Source organism: Gymnoscopelus braueri, assembly GCF_963280865.1.
Source record: "Gymnoscopelus braueri genome assembly, chromosome: 15".
Lineage (NCBI taxonomy): Eukaryota > Metazoa > Chordata > Actinopteri > Myctophiformes > Myctophidae > Gymnoscopelus > Gymnoscopelus braueri.
In genome coordinates this window covers 22,014,603-22,036,424 of record NC_137620.1, presented here as the reverse complement: position 1 = coordinate 22,036,424, position 21,822 = coordinate 22,014,603, and the positions used below count along the sequence as shown (strand labels likewise).

Genomic DNA, 21,822 nt, shown 5'->3' with positions numbered 1-21,822 from the left:
ACATCGACTCACCAAGGTGGCTTTAGGTGACATTAACTCATTCACTGCCGGGAGTTAATTAATGAATTCATCCGTCTACCGTCCCCTTACCAGCGAAAACGGCGATTTTACTGTAGGCCTACCTTTTTGAAAGATCATGGAATATTCTCGGTGACCTCCTTCCTCACGGAGATCGGCTCGTTACACGCACGGGGTCCGGTATAATCGGAAAAGGACATTTTGTCCGGCCGTGATCCTCCATTCCAGAGCTATGGCCGTTTGAATGTGGCTTGTTTTTTTTTAAAACAAGCAGAAAAACAACAGAAAGCAGAGAATTTTTTATTTTGTGAATCCTTTAACATGAAAGGTGTCTAGCTTTTTTTTGTTGTGATCATGTGATTTCTGGCTGTACACTTCTTCGGTGGTGCTTGGATCATTCACAGGCTATGAGCTTGTAGATCTGCTATTTTTGAATAGCCAAAGTATATGGTTAAATTGGTTAAAATCTAAAGTGACAGATGCTTTCCCGGTCTTAATGGGTTAAATGGAGCTGATTCCCGTCTTCCTTAGCGAGTACAGTGGGAGCAGTAAGGCGGTGGATTGATGCATATGCATGGCCCCTAAAAAGCATCTATTGTTGTCCGTCTAGCTGGTCAAGTGCCTGGTAAGTCCCATCAGACTTTGTGATGAGGCTGCCTTTGAAGTCCTCACACAATCAGAGGCAGAGCGAGAGACTCTCGGTGGAACTATGGTAACCAAACGTCTCCTAATGGAGATCGTTCTCAAATAATAGACGTATATTTTTCGGCAGGCTCTTTCATCCTTAGTGGCTTGAGTGAGTGCATGCGTGGCCCCCCATCTTGTGATTACAATGAGAAGGGGCTTATTGTATCAATTATGTATGTCAAGATGTACCGATACCAGTGTGTAATTTAAAAAAATCGAGGACAGTGGTTCTCAAATTGTGATCCTGGGACTATCTGGGTTCCTTGAGGGGTTTCCAAATGGACCCTTATAGTTCCACGGTGCCATCTATAATTGTTAAAGTGCAGCTACAAGTTAGCAAAATAATTATGTAAATAGTACAGTCATTGAACATCAACTGAAGCACTCAAAATATGACTGTAAATGAAAAATCATCATGTGATACAATACATGTTATCGGAATGGCATAGACTACTCGCCGATACCAGCATTTTAAGCAGTATCGGCAGCTTTTCCGATACTGTTATTGGTATCGGAACAACTCTAATCAATATGGAGGTTGAAGTTTTATGATGAGGCTCGGAGGACGGGGGCAGTTGAGTCTTCAATCTTCGGCGTCTTCACTGGGTGGTAATGTCAGGCTATTTTTATCTCTCATGCTGAAGTCTCCCCAAAATTAGCAGTGTTTTGACCTTTACGGCACCCGGAATGACCTGCGAGATTTCAGTGGTCGACACGCAGAAAAACAAGACGAGGTATAATTTATTGGAGAAACACCTGGCACATGTACACACATTAGAGACAGACATAAATTAGATGTAGATAGTAGGGCTTTAACGATCGATTATTTTCTTAGCGATTATTCTATCGATTACTTTTTTGATTAATCAAATAATCGGAAGCTTCGTTGTACAACATTGTTGTGTAATAATAGTGAAAATAGCTGATCTAACAACGTATCGCAATTTGTTTTGAGCTTGTAGATCGATTATTAATAGATTCTTATTTAATTGGAGATTATTGATAATTTTTTATAGTTGATTAAATTGATTACTTTGATTAATAATAAAGCTCAGATTTATATATCGCTTTTCTAAGTACCCAAAGTCGCTTTACATAAAAGAAAAGGAAGTAACCAACTTTATTAAGAAAAAACAAAAACAATAAAATATTTACTGCCAGATTAAAATCGCTAAAAGGTTAAGCCTGGCTTGAGAGACATCTCAACGCAACCTCAGCTGGGAAAAGCTATCTTAGAGAGGTGGGTTTTTAGGAAGGGAGGGAGTCTTTAATATGGTTGTGGAGTGCGTTCCAGAGGGAGGGGGCAGCAACAGAGAAAGCCCTGTCACCCCAGGTTCGGTACTTGGTCTTGGGGACCTCCAGGCGGTTGGCTTCACTGGACCAGAGGGAACGGGAGGGGACATAATGGTGGAAGCGGTCAGAGAGATAGAAGCCAGAGCCAGATTATTGAGTGCCTTGTAGGTGGTGAGCAGGGTTTTGTAGTGGATTCTTTGTTTGACAGGAAGCCAGTGTAGGTCATGGAGGACGGGTGTAATGTGGTCTCTGGAGCGGGTACTGGTGAGCAGGTGGGCAGCTAAATTCTGAACGTACTGTATTGGAGTTTATTGAGGACTTTGGAGGTGGTGCCATTGTGTTGCAGTTAACTGTTGTTGCAGCCCTAGTAGATAGGTGGCACTGTGCACAGTCAGCAGCATTACACACTGAGAAAATGCATGGAATCCCAGCGCAGCCATTTGTTTATTTTGTGGAAAATGAATGGCTCAGACATAATTAAGCCCTCTCTTTATCCGTGGCTTTATGGTAAAACTGTATATTTAATTGTGATAAATTCAGTAATTGTACACTGTGTAAGTAGGGAGAAGTCATTTGGCTGGTCTGATTGACTCTGGTATTATAGAATATATGTAATATTTGTAATAAAAGTATTGTATATACCACAGGTGTTGCAGATGTGTTCTGCAGGGTGAAACCTTCTCGTCACTTCACTAGGGCTGCAACTATCGATTATTTTATTAATGTTTATTCCATCGATTTGATTAATCAAATAACCGAGAAGCAAGTTTTTTTTATTATATGTTTTAGGTGTTTTATATATCAATGAGTTGATTAACCACTTAAACCCTATTTAATACTTCGTTCCACAGCGGTGTCATGCAAAAATAGTGAAAATAGCCGATCTGCAAGCTCACAATGCAATCGCATTGTGACGCGATGTGCACTTGTAGATCGGCTATTTTCAAAATGTTTGTGAATATTAATAAGCTTTTGAAATTTGAACCTTTTTGCCTATAATGATATGCCCAAAATAGGGATTGATTATTAATCAATTGTTTTGTTAAATTATCGATAATAAGTACACTTACGATCATCCAGTGTAAGTGTGTGTTTGTGTGCATGCACTGCAGTGAGTCACTGATGATCCCACCCACGCAACGCCTCTGTTTCGTCCTCTCTCCCACTCAGCAGTTCTGTTCAACAAGAATCTCACCAGCCGCCCACACCCCCGCACACGCCATATTTGCCTATCTGTTGTATGCAAATCCTCACCCTGTCTCTCCGTCTCTCCCTCCAATTTCTCTCCTCACCATCTCTCTCTCTCTCTCTCTCTTTCTCTCTTCCTCCCTCTCCCCTTGATCACACCCGCCCTGCAATCAGTATGTAATACACACAGTCAGCACATTTCGGGCCTAAATATTTATTACGGACGCAGGAGACCAGAACAACGCGCCAGCGATATCACAACAACACGGAACCCTCCCTGTACACAGACACACAGTCACTTCCTGGTCGAGCCAGATGGCAGGTGGTGGTTTCATGGAGGGGGGGGGGGGTGGGTGGGTGGCGGGGTGTTGTTACAGGAGGAGCTAGGCTAAGGCCAGGGAGTGCAAGCTGCTCCCATGGCCCTCGCACAAGTTGGCTGTTGGCAGAGCAAACAATACATTTAAAAAAAAAATGTTACTACGAGACGTGTCGTTTCTTTTACTGCTGCCAATGTTGTTGTCGCTGTTTTGGGTTAGCTAAAGCCTCAGTTATACTTAGTTGCGTGCCGGTGTCGTGCTCAGCAAATAGCAGATCTACAAGCTCAAAACAAGTCTGAGGAGAGCCTGCACGCACGGTGAAAAGACACTGATATTATATTAGGCTTCAGTGGAACGCTGCCGTTTCTTGGACGGTATTGTACACAGTGTGACCACAGAGAGAAGGGCATTTGAAGAAGGCACACTTGTTCATGATTGAATCGGCATTGTTCCAGCTGCCTGTGTTGCATAAGGTCATCTTGTCACCGTGTAAGGTTATCACCTGGTGATGTTCATAGCCATTTTAGTTCCTGGTCCTGTTTTGCTCTTTAACTGGACATTGTGTATTGTTTGTTTATTGTTGTAATAGTGTTTCATGTTGCCTCTTGGCCAGTTCACTCTTGGAAAAGAGATTTTAATCTCATTGAGTACTTTCGACCTGGTTAAATAAAGGATATGATGTTGCATATGGAATTATTATCCCTGCTTGTGGTGCCATAAGGATGGCTATGGCTGTTCGTAGGTCATTCGATCTGTCCAACACTTTGGCCCCTACTAATTTTAGTGACCCTATGGGCTTTCCTCTTGCGCAACTATTTGGTCAAACTGTCTTCAAATCAAATGGGTGGATTGCCATGGCACTGGCTGAGCGTTACCGATTTTGTTTGGAGATGCACTATAGGCCCGATGTGTTTGACAGCGTTCCCTATCATCCCCATCAAAACATCAAATCGGGGAACATCTTTTCTTAGAATGGTGTTCCATCCCTCCAATAGAGTTCCAGACACTTGTACAGTGTGTATGCCAACTTGCCAAGGCATGTTGAAACTGTTGAGGTGACTTCGTGGTGGCCCACACTTTGTTGGTATTTCCTCTAACTTTTCACCCATCTTTTCATAATCTGTCTTAAGTGGTTAATCAGATTCAGACCAATCGATTTAGTTGATCATCAATAATCTAAGATTTTTTTGTGTTGATTCGTTGATATATAGGACTAAAAAACCTGCTTCTTGATTATTCGATTAACCTACATGAGCAAGATGAAGTTGGTTATTGGTTCTAAATATAGGTTTTGATATATTTTAGATTAACTTCCCAGCCCCAAATGGAGGAGACACCTGCTAGTCTCCATCCTCCCAGATAACCAGCTGTAGGGGTTAGCAGGGATTATATATTGAACATCTCAGACAGAATTCAGATGAGTCTTTTGGAGGAGAATGCTAAAGTCAAGTCACCATTCAAGTCCTGTGTTAATTAAAGCTCCGGTTCTGGCTGGAGACCAGTGTTGCGGTCTTGAGGTCAGCGCTGTTCACTTACCGGTGAACCCCACCATCAGTCATCTCAACAGACTTGCAATCTCTGCACCTTTTTTGCAAAGAAATGTTTTCACTTTTCCTTTGTACTTCTCGATTGGTGTCGGGTTCATCGTCTGCTCCGTCAAAAGGCAGACACGCGGTGCTCCCCGTAGCCCCCCCCCCCCCCCCCTCCCTCTCCCCCAGACTTCTCTCTGCTCCGAGAGCCTGTCCATTTGGAGTGGCCTGTGTGTAGGCTGTCTGAAGCCCAATTGTGTAATGGTCGGCGCCCCCTCACTCTCGCTGCAGCTCGGGGAGATCACTCCAGCAGCAACAGAACGCATTGTATCTCACTCCATATAATGTACTCCCACCTGCTCTCCTTATGTGGGCTTTTTGTTTCTGTGTGTGTGTGTGTCAGGTCGTGAGGGAGCGAGAGAGACGAGAGACAAAGGGAGAGAGAATGAGGGAAAATTGAGGGAAAGTATCCGTGTGTAGAGAGAGTGTGTGTTTGTACTGTATACATGCAGTGATGCATGCTGTGTTGAGCCATAGCCTTGGCTAGAGCGTTCTAGTGTTTGTGTTTTGGTTTGCACAAACATCAGACGCATGCATTAGGCATACATTTACTTCGAGAGGGCATTGAATCATTGCCCCTAAATAATAGCATGCAATAGAATTAAAACTGGGGAAGCATCTGTGTCATTTCAGATTTTTGCATTGGCTATTCAAAAATAGCAGATATACAAGCTCACAGCGCGTCACTTCGTGCCGTGCTGCGAGCTTGTACACCTGCTATTTTTGAACATTTAAAAAAAAATCTTTGAAAATGTGAGAACTACTGATTTAGAATGTATTTGTACAATCGGCCTCAGGTCTTAATGGGTAAAAAAATTAAACATTTACTCAGGTACTGTAATTATTCTACTAATGTACAGAAGAAGAAGAGGTTTGTTGACCTCCAGCTGAAGCTCTGATCTAGGACTGCAACTGTCCATTATTTTCTTAGCGATTTAGTGCGTTTAAAAAGAAATGATTGTATACTTTTTTACACATCAACAAATCGATTGACCACTTACGCCCTATTTTATACTTTGTAGTTTGTAGCACAACAATGTTGTGTGCAAAAAAAATAGAAAATATCGGATCTACAAGCACACAACCGTGTGACCTTGTAGATCTGATATTTTCACTTTGAAAGTTACTGCATTTTTTTGCCTATAATAACATGAAAAAAAGGATAGATTATGATCATGATGCACCCCTACTCTGTTTTTTTTTGATTGATTGAATACTTTATTTGTCCGAAATGTAAACAGCAGGTGGTACAGTCAGACATCAAGGCTAAAAGGATAACACAAAAAAGTCCTGGGGACTTGTTTCCATTGTGGTCCTATGTATTCAATTCATCAACATAGCATACAATTTCACATAATAATACATGTCATCAACAAATACAAACACTATAAGTACATCCGGTGTTGGTTGTTCCTATTTCCTGAGGCAAGGTTTAGTGCCATGCAAAGACTGAAAACTATGATCCACAATGGCACAAAAAAACTCCGCAAGTCAGCAACGTTGCTGTCTGCCATGTGTGCAAACATGATCAATTACACAGAAAAGGTAATTGCCCAGGAATGTGTGGGATTTAATGACCGGCGGGCAATATGACTTCAAATCAATGTCACGATTATTTCAAACTCTGGCCTCGATTACAATCAATGAACGATTGTTAAAAAACGGATTTACAAGCTAGATCGGCTATTTTTGCTCGAAGTATAGTACAGGGATTAAGAAGACTAATCCATTTAGTCAGTTATAAATAACATATTGGATTTTTTTGTGTTGATTCGTTGATATTTAATACGTTTAAAAAGTATTATTAATCAATTATTCGATTAACCTACAGTAGCAAGAATAAGTTGGTTAGAGGTTCTAAATGTCGGCTTTGATATAGTGTATTCTTGGTTAATTGCCCAGTCCTAGTACTGTAGGAAGCATTTGGATTTTTCATTGAATCTATCTGATACTGCGGACAAAGAGAATAAAAATGACCAGCGTGATGGCAGCGAGAGAGGGGGCGACGGCCATTACACAACCCCAGGAGGTTGCACGTTTGGTTGGCTGTGGTACCATACAGTGCCCCCCCCCCCCTCCCCCACCCAGTGTAGAAGTGAAACCCACGTCTGCCCATGGACACATGCGACAACACGAGATCACTGTAACCGCCTGGCGTCTCGACTTGTGATTGACCAGGGGACATTGCAGAGTCCTCGCTGTTGTTTCCATCACCAAGGTTGTGTCTGCTCCAGAGCTGTAGATCCATCCATCCATCAATCCATCCTCCCACACAACCATTTGTTTGTCCAAGGTTGCTTTCGGTGGCGGCCGCTAGGCACCCTTTTGCTTCCTCAGTCCCGGATGCCTTGGCTGAGCTGAACTGTTGGAATTTTCAAAGCATGTGTGGAGTTCATCACAAACACTATGGCTTATTTTTATTTTCTTTGACAGCCCGAGTACTGTAGATGTCACTTGAATCGGTCCACATATTTCAAAGGCTAACAGTAAACAATGCATTTTCACAATAATTGGTCTCTCATTAGTTATCTTTTAAACAAAAGAGTGCTGTGTGCACTGCATTCATGGAAGTGCTGTGGATGTTTTCAAGGCAATTATAGTTGCACAATGTCAGACATTAATACCGACAGCATTCCTCCATTTTTTCTTTCAACCAACAATGGAAGAGTTGTGTATTGTGTTCAGCTTCACTCCAGGATATCCTTAATGTCAGGTTAGAATTTCTTCTTCTGTGACATGAGTTGCCATGGTTGAACTGCTGAGTAACGTTTTCCATGCCATTTGACCACTTAAACCCTGCATTCTTATTAGTTGACCGGGATCCCCCAGGGCTCTATGATTGGTCCACTCCTTTTTTCCCTCTCTACCAAATCTTTAACCCTCTACCCCAAATATTTTTCCCTTTACACCAAATATGTTTCCCTCTACACCTAATCTTTTTCCCGACTACACCAAATCTCGTCACGTTGCAACTACACGTTGTGAACTTACATATTATGCTATTTTCAGCAAATGTTTGCCTATTATGACATGCCCAGAATAGGGATGCTGGGGTTCATGTGGTTAAGAGAGGTTTCCATAGCAATGACTAGTCCTGCCTTGTGTACAATCAGGGGATGAAACGAGCAAGATGAATCATCAATATGACTTAATTGTCTTTGGCACAGAATATATTTTATAGCAACTATTAAATCGTGCATCAAGGTCGTGGTTATTTACATTAGAGATGTGTTTAACAGTACCTTCCTGCCAAATTGGCCAGCTTGACAAGAGATCCTAATGAGCAGAAATCAGAACAACAATGATATCACTGGATACAGTGGGTTTTGTACAGGCCCCAAGGGTTCAAGAGCTTTAAAACTCACTCAAAACATCAATGGCCATGTTACTCCTCCTGTGTATAAATAAACTAATTTGCAAATTAAAGTGCCAGTTCAGAACTTTGAGAGAACTACTGCACCATCTGTTTAAAAGGCTTTCCAAAACCATTGACTTGATACCTGGGTTTATTTTAATCTGTTTTAAAAGCGCTTCAACATAGTGCCATGGTTCAACAACATTTTTAGTTAGAACCACTGTTGTTTGTGCATTTATATAGACAGTAACCAAAGCTAGTGCTACGGTCTGGTAGCAGACAGAACTTGATTGCCAAAGGGAATAGGGACACCTTTTAGAAAATTGGGAAACGGATAAACATGGTAAAAGTCCTCTACCATGGTATTATTGGACAATATTTACTGTGTGCATTTAATACAAGACAAATGGATTAAAGGTAGTGCAACAGATAAGGGACAACTTCTGATATTTACATACTAGTCCATATCGAAACAACAATATCAGCTTTTTTCATACAATTATATGGAAATTACATCATTTGGCCGCGGACTGATTTAGAAGGCATTTGTTAAATCGACATCAGGTCTTAATGGGTTAAAGACGGTTTCCCCGCTGTCCATGTCATGGGGCTCGTAACTTGAGCTAATTGCTCCTTGATGCTGTTCTCCTGCTCTGCACTAACCACTTAAATACTATATACAGTTCTCCCTCTACACCATAGCTCTTCGCCGAAAATAGCTAATATACAAGTTTACGATGCGTCGTTGTGAACTCGTGTGAAATCCACGTGTCGGGATGCCCAGAATAGGGACGCTAGGGTTCATGTGGCTAATTAGGTGTCTCTCTGAAAGACTTGCTTACAGGCTTCAATTCTTCCTCGCACGGCTAGATTCAGCTCATAAAGCAGCATCAACTGAACATGAGTAACGTTAGCTGTCGTGTCCGTTCACATTAGATGTCACTCTGTTCACCCTTTTAACTACCTAACTGGATAATTGCTTGAAGAATAGGATTAATTGCGCTATCTCAAAGCTATGCTTGCCTGCAACGGCAGCATCACTTGAATGGCGGTGTAGGTGGTTTTTTTCAAGACGGTGACATGAGGTCAGAAATGAAGAGGAAACAATTAGCATCCGTGTTCCTAGCAGCTTGCTAGTAATTGGACCTAATAACATATTGTGTGGAAATGACGGGTATATCGATTAATGACAGTATGTATATTATATTTATTTCTTCAAACCTGCTCTCGCCAGAGTTGCATAAATATCTGTATTCAACAAAACAGCCCAAGAGCAATACTCTTGACCAATAATGCCCCCATAAACATTAACAAAATCTTAAAAGTATCCCTGGCAAATAAGCAATATACTGTATGCCTTAATACATTATAATTGCCCTCTATAACTAAAATAAAAAAAATTCAACACTTCAATATTTTATTTATTTTAGAAATAGTTATTTTATTTTTACTGTCTTTTACTCAAGGGGGGCAACGCCCGTCGCAAGTTGATGATGTCATTTGTCCATGTGTGGTGCAGCCCTATGGAATGTGAATGCATGCGCTAACTAAAAAACAACGTAATACTTCCTAAGGTTAATGTGAGCATCAAAACAATATTTTAAATATGTTTTTATTAGCACATGCATTCCATACATTCCATAGGGCTGCACCACTCATTGACAAATTACATCATCAACTTGCGACGGCCGTTGCTATTGACTATTTCTAGAATAAACAAAATATTGAAGGTTTATTATTTGTAATTTTTGTTATATAGTGCAATTATAAAGTATCAAGGCATGTAAGGCTTATTAGCCAGGGATCCTTTCAAATTGGAATGGCTAATGATTTAAAACAATATAATTAAGAATTCAGCCTTAATCCACGTGTTGGGAATTTGGCCATCACTGTCTACGCATATTACAACGAGCTCTTTAATCAGCCGACCCACCAGGCCTCCTGTCAGAATGCAGTCGTTAAGCAGCAAATTGTTTCTGTCGGACAGAAACATTTTATCTCCATATTTCAGCGTTTAATTTTTTTTGGGTGAATTAATGCTCTACTCTACTCTACATCATAGTGTCACACAAACCAAAAGCAGCATAAATAGCTCCCAACGCAATGTGAGCTATTTTTGCTATTTGAATTTTTTTCTTGCTGTGGATTTAAAAAATCTTTAGCCAACGAAAAGGGTTAACAAGAGCTTGTGACTAAATAATAACTACATTGGATCAATTTTTTCCCATTTCCTGAAAAGTAACCGTTTTGCACATACACTAGAAGGTTTCCATCTGACAGCGACGACATCTCTGCTTCTAATCTCCTACTGGCCTCTCAAGGGAGCAATAGGGTGTAGGGTCACACGGGGCCAAATGGAAAGCTATCCTGCCTTTGAGTAATCACTGATTCTTGATTTCAGGGGGAGGTTGGGCTCCTCTTCTACAAACAATCCCCAGACACTACTTCCTGGCTCGCTGTTAATTTGACTGTATGGATTCAGAAGGACGAAATTAAACCATATTCTGTTGGAATGGCTTGAGATAGTACTAAGTATGTACTCCACTGTGTGTGTGCGTGCGATGTTTATGCAGTATATCCATAATTTTGTTGAACATACCATAATTAACATTAACAACATAATTGAACATTATGTCATAATGATATAATTCACATAATCACATATTGCCACAATGTGTGAGAGCTTGGTTAGGACATGCCAGTCTTAATAAAATACTATGAGATTAACCACTTAAATCCTGTATACTTTGTAGACCAGAGTCCCACAGGGGTTTATACTAGGTCCCGTCGTTTCTTTTTAATTATCTCGACACAAAAAACCTTCGCCAAAAATAGCTGATCTAGAAGCTCACAGCTCGTCTTGAGCTTGTAGATCTGCCATTTTAGCCGAATGTTCTCCCCCAGAATAGGGACGCTAGGGTTCTTGTGGTATAGGAAACACAGTATAGTACACAAGCTCCAATTCTCCAGGAAAACTAGGTGTTGAATAGGCGATGGTAGAAATGCTCATGAAATCTTCCTTTCCATGGATCTGCACACTGACAATGTTTCTTTCTGTCGTTAACCCGTGATATATCAGTGGCAAGTTATCATAAATAAATTAACGTTTTGACCTCTCTGTGGCATGTTGTTGGGACATGACTGAAACGTGCTTTGAACAACTGCAGTTTGTGGAGATGTAATATATATGTAGAGACTAGGTAGATCTGGTGAAAACACACAACTGCCAGCATCGCATAGAGAGCTCACAGAACGACCTCCGGGAACAGATTGACAGCGTTTCAGAAGATCTGATGCACACATGTGGTTAACCCATTAAAACCGGGAAAGCATCGTTTTAGATTTTCACATTGGGCCATTCAAAAATAGCAGCTGTACAAGCTCACAGCACGTCACTTCGTGCCGTGCTGCGAGCTTGTACATCTGCTATTTTTTTAAAAACATTTTTGAAAAGAATCTTGAAAGTGTGAGAACTACTGATTTAGAAGGCATTTGTAGAATCGGCCTCAGGTCTTAAGGGGTTAAGTGATGGGGAAACAAGCAGATGCCTTCACTCGTGCGTCACTTCTCACCAAATCCTGCTTGCGGGAAAATAGCTGCCGTCCTCCCTAATGTGCCTTCTGATGTGCTTCCTCCTGTTGTGTTTCGTTGCAGTTTGTGGAGATATCCACGGGCAGTTCTTCGACCTCATGAAGCTGTTTGAAGTAGGAGGGTCGCCAGCATCCACGCGCTACCTTTTCCTTGGGGACTACGTCGACAGAGGGTATTTCAGTATTGAAGTAAGTCTCTGCGCGACGCTGCGCTGGCGCTTTGATTCCCCTCCACAAGCGCCAAAATTAAGTTTGACACACACCATTTGCCTGTCTGAAGCCTTGTGTTATTAATAGCGTAGTTCAAATGAAGATGGCAGCTATCAGAGGGATGACACGCTCAAAAGACTGAAGTTTTCTCATGTATTTATACATTATTTATGCAGCGTAATGAATGCAAACAAGGAGTGGATCCTAAATGCCATCTCCTAAATGTACGCTGTAAGTGTTAACGAGTCAGTCCGGGGCTTAAATGCTAGTTCTTGATTTACAGGTGGGAATTTGCCTTGAAATGTGTCATCTCATCCAACACGACGCGGAAGCATTACAGATTTAATATATGTATTTTCTTTAATGGAGAGAGTCCTCTTGAAGCATGAGACCTCACAAAAATGGACAGTATGAATGTTTAATCACCAATGTAATTCCTCTTAGAGTATGTCACTCCTTGAAACTGACTAACCCTGACTTTACAATGTCGTGTTTCTTTCAGTGTTGTATAAAGATGCAAAGCTAACTGCTGTTCCCTTCTTTTTGTTTGTTCTGTCTTCATTTCAGTGTGTGCTGTACTTGTGGGCCTTAAAGATCCTATACCCCAAAACACTGTTCTTGCTGCGTGGGAACCATGAATGTAGACATTTAACAGAGTATTTCACATTTAAGCAGGAATGTAAGTAACACTTAAAGCACTGGTCACACTTCCATTTTCCCATTTAAGAGAAGAATGTGTCAAAGCATCCTGTAGAGTAAAACGGTGGAAGGAAGAATTGAGTGATTCTTTCTGGTGTTCATTATGCATCCAATTCCTACCACTTTGACTTCAAATGCATGAGTGCCCTCACTCTGGCATGGTGAAAAGAGTCAGGCACATTCTTGCTCGCCTTGATATTTACACATGTCAAAGTTATTTCTCTTGGACTCGGGCAGTGAAAAATACAAGGGCACAGTGAGTCCATGCTACGATTTTTTTAAATGTCTTTGGGATGTTTTTTGGCACTTTTCTGAGAGCCTTTCCGTCCCAGCCCAGCAACACTGCCCTTAGTGTGTGAGACCTGTGGTGTTTGACTTGGCATTTTCCCCTCACTCTCCTACCACCCCACACCCACCCCCACCCCTCGACAGGTAGAATTAAGTATTCTGAGAGGGTGTATGACGCGTGTATGGACGCCTTCGACTGCCTTCCCCTGGCCGCTCTCATGAACCAGCAGTTCCTGTGTGTACACGGAGGACTGTCCCCAGAAATCACAAATCTTGATGACATCAGGAAAGTATGTGTCCCAGGCTGAACGCTTTTTGTTGCCATATGAAAAGAAAAGAAAAAGCGGTTGCAGTGGCTGTTGTGTATCTGAAAAAGGTCATAGGTTGTACAGTATGTGACTCGCTTGAATGCAAGAGTTGTTTTCGTTTCATTTTCGTCTTCTCAGAAATCCATTTGGAAAACTTCAGCTTTGTTTTCACATGATACGTTTACACCAGGTGTAATAGGAGGGGTTGAAATTTGCGTGCATTGCAGTTCCATTTTACTCTTATACTTTATTTAATGTAAGAGTAAAAATATGCATTAAGTATAAAGGTACAGCTAAAGGCACATTAATGGTGCTGTGATATAATATCATACAGTATCCGGCTGTCTATTTAGCTAAATATAAAAACATATATCAAATACACATAACATGTGTTGATGTACTGTATCTACAGTCAGATATACATAAAGTGTGCAACAGAGTTCCAACCTTCCGATTCCCAAGTGGCCGCTCTACTACATATTTTTTTTACGTCTTTCGATCATGCATGTCAGATAAGAAAATCACCAGGAAAAATTACAATGCCTTCCCAGTTGGAACGTCTATGTCACACAAGTTGACGGGATGTCTTGTTTTGTTTTGCTCCCGCAGCTAGACAGATTCAAAGAGCCTCCGGCATACGGGCCCATGTGTGATCTGTTGTGGTCCGACCCCCTGGAGGATTTTGGGAATGAGAAGAGCCAGGAGCACTTCACACACAACACAGTGCGTGGATGTTCTTACTTTTACAGGTGAGTGCTCTGCTCTGCTCTGCTCTGGTCTCTTCTGTTCTGCTCTGCTCTGTTCTGATTTTCCGCTATCTAGCATCTTCCTGAAAGCACACTTTTTGCTACTCGTCCTATACAGCTTTTGTACAAAATTCATACAAATCGCTACACATCATCTCTGGAGTCATGTGATAAACATGTAGCAGGGGTCATCAATATGTCCGTACACGAACAAACGTGTCTGTGGCAAGACTTGTCCTTGTCCGTGGCATTTTTTTATTTTTTTTACACATAACATTATAATGTTCTTATTTTGATCATAAGACCCAATTACTGAATGTCTGTCTGCAGGTTTTATTCAGAATATGTAAGAATATGTATGTCACATTAGGAGTCCACTAGTACCAGTGGTTCTCAAACGTTTTATTTTCAAGGACCCCAATAACTCTGAGAGTGTACAAATGGAACGGGTCCATTTGGTTCCATTTGTACACTCTCAGAGTTACAGACTTGTAATGGTCTTAGGGCTAGCTCTTTGTGTTTGTGTACTAATTTTGCATGTCCAAGGCAAAAATAGAATTTTGACAAAAATGTCCACCACAAGCCAGCATGGTGATGAGCCTTGACATGTAGGCTATTTACCCATTTTTAATATTCCATACCGATTGGCTATAATTGGTATCCCGTCCTGAAAATGCATTTTCTGCTTACTAAAGAGCTGGAGAGACAAAGTGTTTTTTTCCCCGAACAAACACTTTATAGCAATGATTTCTATCAGAATATACCGTAGAGCTATTTAACACTAACTTCTCCTTTGACTATTTTGTCGTGTTTATGTAACCCACATTACCTCAAATCGAGTCGCTGAACAAATGAGAGATGTGTGCTGTGACCTGAAGGGAGTCCACACTGTCATGAGATGTAATGAACTTGCACATCACCACAGGGCACACTCCTCCCTTGAAACAAATTTAGCACTCCCTGTGCTCATTATGGCCTAAGTGATGCCATCTTGGCCCTGGCATGCCAGCGCCAGTCAGAAATGCCAGAAGAAGTGAAGAAATTGGCCCCCGGCTACCAAGACGCAATCTCTCCGTTTTCATGTTTTGTTGTTATCTTCCCTCTTATTTTCTGTCCTAAAATGACAGCAATGTTCTTTTTTGGGGGGTAATTTTTGGGGACAGGTGCTCCAGAGCTGTTATAATGTCACAGCTCAGAGATTCTTTTCTTTTCTCACTGTTATTGGATACAGATTCAAGGGGAAGAAATGTTTCGCCCGATGGGCAAAATTCTCTTTATATTATTACCCGTAGATAATGTGAGCCATCAAGCCATCAAACCACCAAAGAATCATATCCACACAGTGTTCATTTCAACTAAAACTATGATGAAAAATGTTTGTCGACTACCTATTTTCACTGATGAAAACTAAATAAAAACAAAGCTATGATGACTAAAACTGAGACTAAATATATTGACAATTTAGTCAACAAATAAAAACTAGACTAAAATGTTAGGGAGAGACTAGTGGAGAAGAGATCCAATAGAACTAAGACATGTCATTTTATGTTTGGTTGCGCTCAAAATGTGCTGTCAAAATTAACACTGTATGTATCCACAAAAAGATACTTTGAATGAAACCGCCTTTGTTGTCACTTGAATGCAACCTGACAGAACACAAAGGTTACAGGGGTGTTGACTCCCAGGAACTAGTGACACGACAACATCCACCTCTGTCCCGTCTATTTCCTGTGTCAGCATTGCTTGTCATTTGGTTTCACTTTTCGTCTAGTGCCTTGTTTTCATCAGTGTCCTGCACTTTGTCTGCCCAAGGGGGTGGCCACTAATTGGCATCACGCTGGCATTCTGGATTTATGAGTCAGTTTCAGCCAGACTGAGGGAAGGAGTCATTCCACACACCCTTCCCACAAAATGAAAAAAAATCAACCTCGTTTCCTTGTTTCTCCTGCCTTGCAGCAACCTAGATTTTTACCCCAGCACCACAGGCCCCCTCGTAACACTTTTACAAAAGCTACTGAGGCATGAAATTTGGACGTTTTTTTAAGATGTCCTGTTGTCATTCTTAGCTGCAATGGCATAAAATGAAGAAAAGAAAAAAAAACATTTTCTTCTCAGCAGCTTCTACTTAAGCCGTTGATATAACATCAAAGTTGCTCAAGTAAGTCTTTTGCTCAAGTTTTTCTTTTTCCTCTCTTCTTTTCTTTTTTTTTTATGCACAACTTGTCACTTCCATCAAGCTCATTAACATCTGCGCTCCATTCTCGGGCAGATGGGAAATGCTCGAAGCACTAACTGCCAAAAACAGAACTAAGCCTAATTGCATTTAGTCTGCTGAAGGGGCTCCAAATGCTGTGCATCAACACTACATCTGCTGCAGCAAATCATGAGAGAAATAAGACATTTATTCCTCATCCTTAATACCCCCCTTTCCTCACAGAGACATCACGCTGTTGGTTCTTGTGTCCCACTGGGCCGATTCTGTGATAACATATACTAGATGTATTGGGTTTGTCATGTGTGATTGTATGTCATGTGTGATTGTGTGTGTGTGCGTGCGTGTGTACCTTTCTGTACCTGTACCTGTGTCTGTACCTGTACCTGTATCTGCTGTCAAGTAAGACATCTAAGCAACCCCTCTAGCTTCAACTCCGTCAAACCATTCATATGTTTTTGTCATAATCAAGTCATGATGTTTTTTGTTTTGTTTTTTAGCGTTTTGCAGTTATTCCTTCCATAGAATTGCAGACTTTTGCATGCTATTTCATCTGAATGACAAACTTAAATCTATGGTTTAAATCAGGCCAAAAGGGTATAAACTGTCCATTTTGAACTCAACAGAAATAGGCACCAAATATACATACACACAAAGTGTGTTATTATATATTATTATATTAAATATATTATTAATAACCAATCAATAGAGCAGCACACATGCTCTCTGCTGCCAAATGAGTCAAAAATATCTAGTTTGGTTTTGCCTGGTGCATGTGAGCATGGCCTGTCACATTGTCCACATAGTGAGGCTGCCATTTAACACCATATACTGTACAGTCAGTGTATGTACACATTCCAGCAGTGGTGTAAGTAAGTACATGTACTCAAGTACTGTACTTAAGTACAATTTTGAAGTATTTTTTTACTTTACTGGAGTACTTCCATTTTCAATACTTTTATTCTACTCCACTACATCTCAGATCCAAATATTGTACTTTTACTCCACCACAATCAATTGAAAACTTTAGTTACTAGTTACTGTGTTTTGATTATTATTACAAAACAATTACATACATTAACCACTACAGCACTTTATATACTTTGGCTATTTGAAAATAGCCAATCTACAAGCTCGTAGATCTGCTATTCTCAAAAGATTTCTATACATTTTTGAAAACTTGTGAAATGGGACATTCTGCTAAATGAGTACTTTTAATTTCAGTGCTTGAGTATATTTGAATGCAAATACTTTTGTACTTTTATTCAAGTACATTTTGATTTCCAGACTTATATTTATAATTGAATATTTCTACATTGTGGTCTTGATACTTTTACTTAAGTACCAAGTGTGAGTACTTCTTCCGCCACTGCATACCAGCACCTCTTTGTCTTGAATGCTTCATAAGCCTGGCGGCTCAGCCATGCTGTATGCTCCCGGGTTCAAATCCAACCCCCATGTTGTCTTGCATGTCTCTCCACGTTCTGCCCTTGGTTTCCTGTGTCTCTACACTGACCTATCTGAAATAAAGCATAAAAACATGGCTAAAATACATCTTTAAAAACGGATATACTGAATGTTTAACAAGCCCTTCATCATTTGAGAAAATGTGGCTTATGCCAAGTTATGCCAAGGCTGTGATGTTATCCATTCATTGAAGTAAATTCAGTTTGGTTGACAATTAAGTGCTTTTATTGGCCTTGATATATATTACACAAAGCTTCATATCTTTCAACACAAAAGGTTAAAAGGACCTGCTATGTATACACAACCAGGAATGAACTCGTACTCCCACAGCTGTTAAGCAATTTCTACTATACAGTCTTATCGTATTCAATCGTTTTGTCCACTGTTCACAAATAACTGAAGTTCACTGGATTTTAATGTGTGTATTTACAATTTACATTATGACCTATATCTTCAACTTTATTGTCACATCACAAGTTAACAGGTATAAAAGAGAATTATGTTTTGTACTATCTCCCATTGTGCAGGTTACAAAAAAGAGTCTAGAGAAACAAGGAAACTAAGTCCGATAACAAGACGACACAATTTTGAATATACATAAGCTGCATGGTCAACATAGAAATAAAATGAGGCGGAATAATGTGAGCTATAATATAACTTAATTTAACAGCATTTGAAGTATTTTTACAATGTCGACAGCTCGTTTAAGATGTTTGTATATTGTGCTGCCTGATTCATTAAGACGGGAGGACATTTCCAGTGGATTGGATCAGTTCTATGCAATGAAAGGTCATGGACTGGAAGCCCCTGGGACCTCACTTTGCTTTAATTGCTGGCTGTTAGTTTTGACCTCTTCCCTCATAGATTCACACAAAACTAAGAGAATGTCCTTAGTGAATTCATGTAGGGCTGCAACTACTGTATCAATTATTTTTATTTGATTTCTCACATAATCTTGACGTATTTTTTTTTTTTTTCTATCACAAATCAACGCGAAAAATTCAAATAGTTTTTCGTATCTGACTAAATTAATTGGTCTTATTTACCCCTTAAGCCCTATTTTATACTTCATCATACAACGGCGTCATGCATAAATGGTGAATATAGCTGATCTACATGCGCTGTGACCTTGTCGGTTGACTATTTTCTGATGATTAAAAAATATAAATGCTTTTCTTCCCAAAATAAATAGTTTTATTAAAATCGATAATTTTTTTATAATCGCTTAAATGTATTAGTTCTATTAACTGTTACACCCCTAAATGCATGTATATTAGAAATGACCACCATTCAGAAGCAACGTTCCTATCGCTATACATCACCTCTCAGCTACTGTACATCAGTGGTTCTCAACCTTTTCAGGCCGAGACCCCCCAAAATAATCACATTTAAACTGGGGACGAATCATATTTGAGCTGGGGACCCCCCAAAATAATTATATTTGAACTAGGCACCCCCCCCCCTGACAAGCACTTTGAATTGTAGGAATTGAGGCATTACATTTCCTTTGACTTGGTTCCACATATATATTGTGAAAATATACAAGCTCTAGATCGGCTATTTTCACAATTTTTGCCTCTTTTATTATCTGACAATTTGATCAATGTTTGACCAGTTTTTATAGTATAGTTTGTTGTTTAATTTTGATGCAGTAATGGTCTTTTTTTCAATTTCTTTTTTGAGGTATTAAAAAGGTCTTAAAAGTCCTTAAATTGTCACTTCACTGTCATCTGGGACCCCCCCCCCCCCCCCCCCAAAAAAAAAGAAAAAAATCTTGTCCCCAACCCGCAGGTTGAGAACCACTGAGCTACTACCTGACCTCTCAGCTTAATCACACGTATTGACTGAGACCTCCTGTGGCCTCAGCTCGGCGCACTCTGCCATCCACTTTATTTATCTGTGCTCAATCAATTTACAGTACTTTTTTTTTTTTATTGAAATTGATCGTCTACCTGATGTGACAGGGATTTCTCTGAAGAGGTAAACAAATCTCTCTCTCTCTCTCTCCCCCCCTACCACCCCCCCCCCCCTCTCTCTCGCTCTCTCTCTGTCTGTTTCTGTTCCAACAGCTACCCTGCAGTCTGTGACTTTCTACAACACAATAATTTATTATCTGTGATCCGAGCCCACGAAGCACAGGATGCTGGGTGAGTTCATTTATTCATCATTCATCCATTCATTCATTTGGGCCTTCGCCTAATCCTTGGGGGATCATTTAACCCCTTAACCCTTATTCAATCTGGGAACGCATCTCTGTCATTTTAGATTTCAAAAATAGCAGATATACAAGCTCATGAGCTTGTAGATCTGTTATTTTTGCAAAATCGTGAAGGTTTGTGCAAATCTTTGAATATTTTCTAAAGCGAACATTTGTAAAATATTTTGTTCCAGGGACCCCCAGAAGCAAAGATTTGAGTTACAAATGTTCGCTTAAAAAAGTAAATATATTCAATAATTAATTTGCACACATTTTCATACAGTATGTTGCTATAATATCAGTGGTTCTCAAACTTTTTCGTGTAAAGGACCTCCAAAATGATATGTATTTGGCCGCGGACCCCCATCTCAAATTATTTGGTTCCAGGGACCCCCAGAAGCAAAGATTTGAGTTACAAATGTTAGAAATATATTTTCAAAGATTTGCACTCATTTTCACGATTTTTTCCAAAAGCTATGAGCTTGTATATCTGCTATTTTTGAACAGCCAAGGAAATCTAAAATGATACTGATGCTTTCCCGTATTGAATGGGTTAAGGCGCATACCATTGTACATAGTCTCTGATGCGGCCTGACAGCGAGTCGCAGGTTCGATTCCCGAGCCCGACGGACCCTTGCTGCGTGTCACTCCCCACTCTGTCCCCGTTTACTGGCAAATCTCCACTGTACTATCAACAAAGGCAGAAAAGCTCCAAAAAGTACAAAAAACAATAAAAAAAACTATGAACTAGAAAAAGTGCTCCTCGGAGCACAGGTCTCCGCCAGGTCAGGTAGGTTATTGTGGGCCAACAATGTTCGGAATTTGCCAATCAGGATGGAATATGAAAAATCGGACAGAACCATCTTGATCACTTGACTATAGAGATAATGGGTACCGATTTGCATGATGATTGGACAACATTTGTAGGAGTAATACAACAAAGAAAAGTTTTGAAAAAATTGTCCTCCTGGTGGCGCTATAATAGGGCAATGTTAAAGGGTGGCATTTGTTCTTCAACTTAGTGCGAATGTGCTTGTGAAGTGTCACCTCAATCGGACGCTGCGTTCATGATTTGTGGCATTTTGTTCAAAACGGGCCACTTCTGCAAACTTTAGATGTCATTGTTAGCCAATCAGGATGAAATATGAAAAATCAAACAGTTCCATCTTGATCACATGACTATAGAGATCATGTGTACCGATTTGTGTGAAATTTTGATAAAATGTGAAGGCTTAATATCCAAAAATGTGTTTTACATAAGTCGGCCTCTTGGTGGCGCTATAAAGGCAAATGTGAAAAATGCAGGGCGGATGTTTTTCCTTGGCCTCTAGGGAGTGTGCGTGAAAAGTTTCACGCAGATCGGTGCAGTTATAGTTAAAAACACAAATCAGCCTTTTATAGCACCACCATGAGGCTGATGTGAAAAATGGCAGGTGGCATTTCTTCCTCGGCCTAGTGGAAATGTGTTTGTGAAATTTCACGGAAATCACAAGCTGCGTTCATGATTTGAGGCATTTTGTTCAAAACGGACCAATCCTGCAAATTTTGGAAGGCAACCTTAGCCAATGAGGATGGAATATGGGGAATGGGACAGATCCGTGTTGATCACATGACTATAGAGATACTGTGTACCGATTTGCATGACGTTTGGATAAAAT

General features: G+C 40.4%; 1 protein-coding gene across 4 annotated transcripts in view; it reads left to right on the top strand.

Moving 5' to 3' along the window:
- Positions 1-21,822, top strand: part of LOC308102294 (protein phosphatase 3 catalytic subunit alpha) — a 93,288-nt gene that overhangs the window by 37,951 nt on the left and 33,515 nt on the right. For all 4 annotated transcript variants that reach the window (XM_080451937.1, XM_080451936.1, XM_080451938.1 and 1 more), the window contains exons 3-7: positions 12,102-12,226; positions 12,815-12,926; positions 13,379-13,524; positions 14,152-14,291; positions 20,037-20,114. In XM_080451937.1, coding sequence (XP_080308063.1) covers positions 12,102-12,226; positions 12,815-12,926; positions 13,379-13,524; positions 14,152-14,291; positions 20,037-20,114 — 601 coding nt within the window. The remainder of the gene's footprint in view (positions 1-12,101; positions 12,227-12,814; positions 12,927-13,378; positions 13,525-14,151; positions 14,292-20,036; positions 20,115-21,822) is intronic.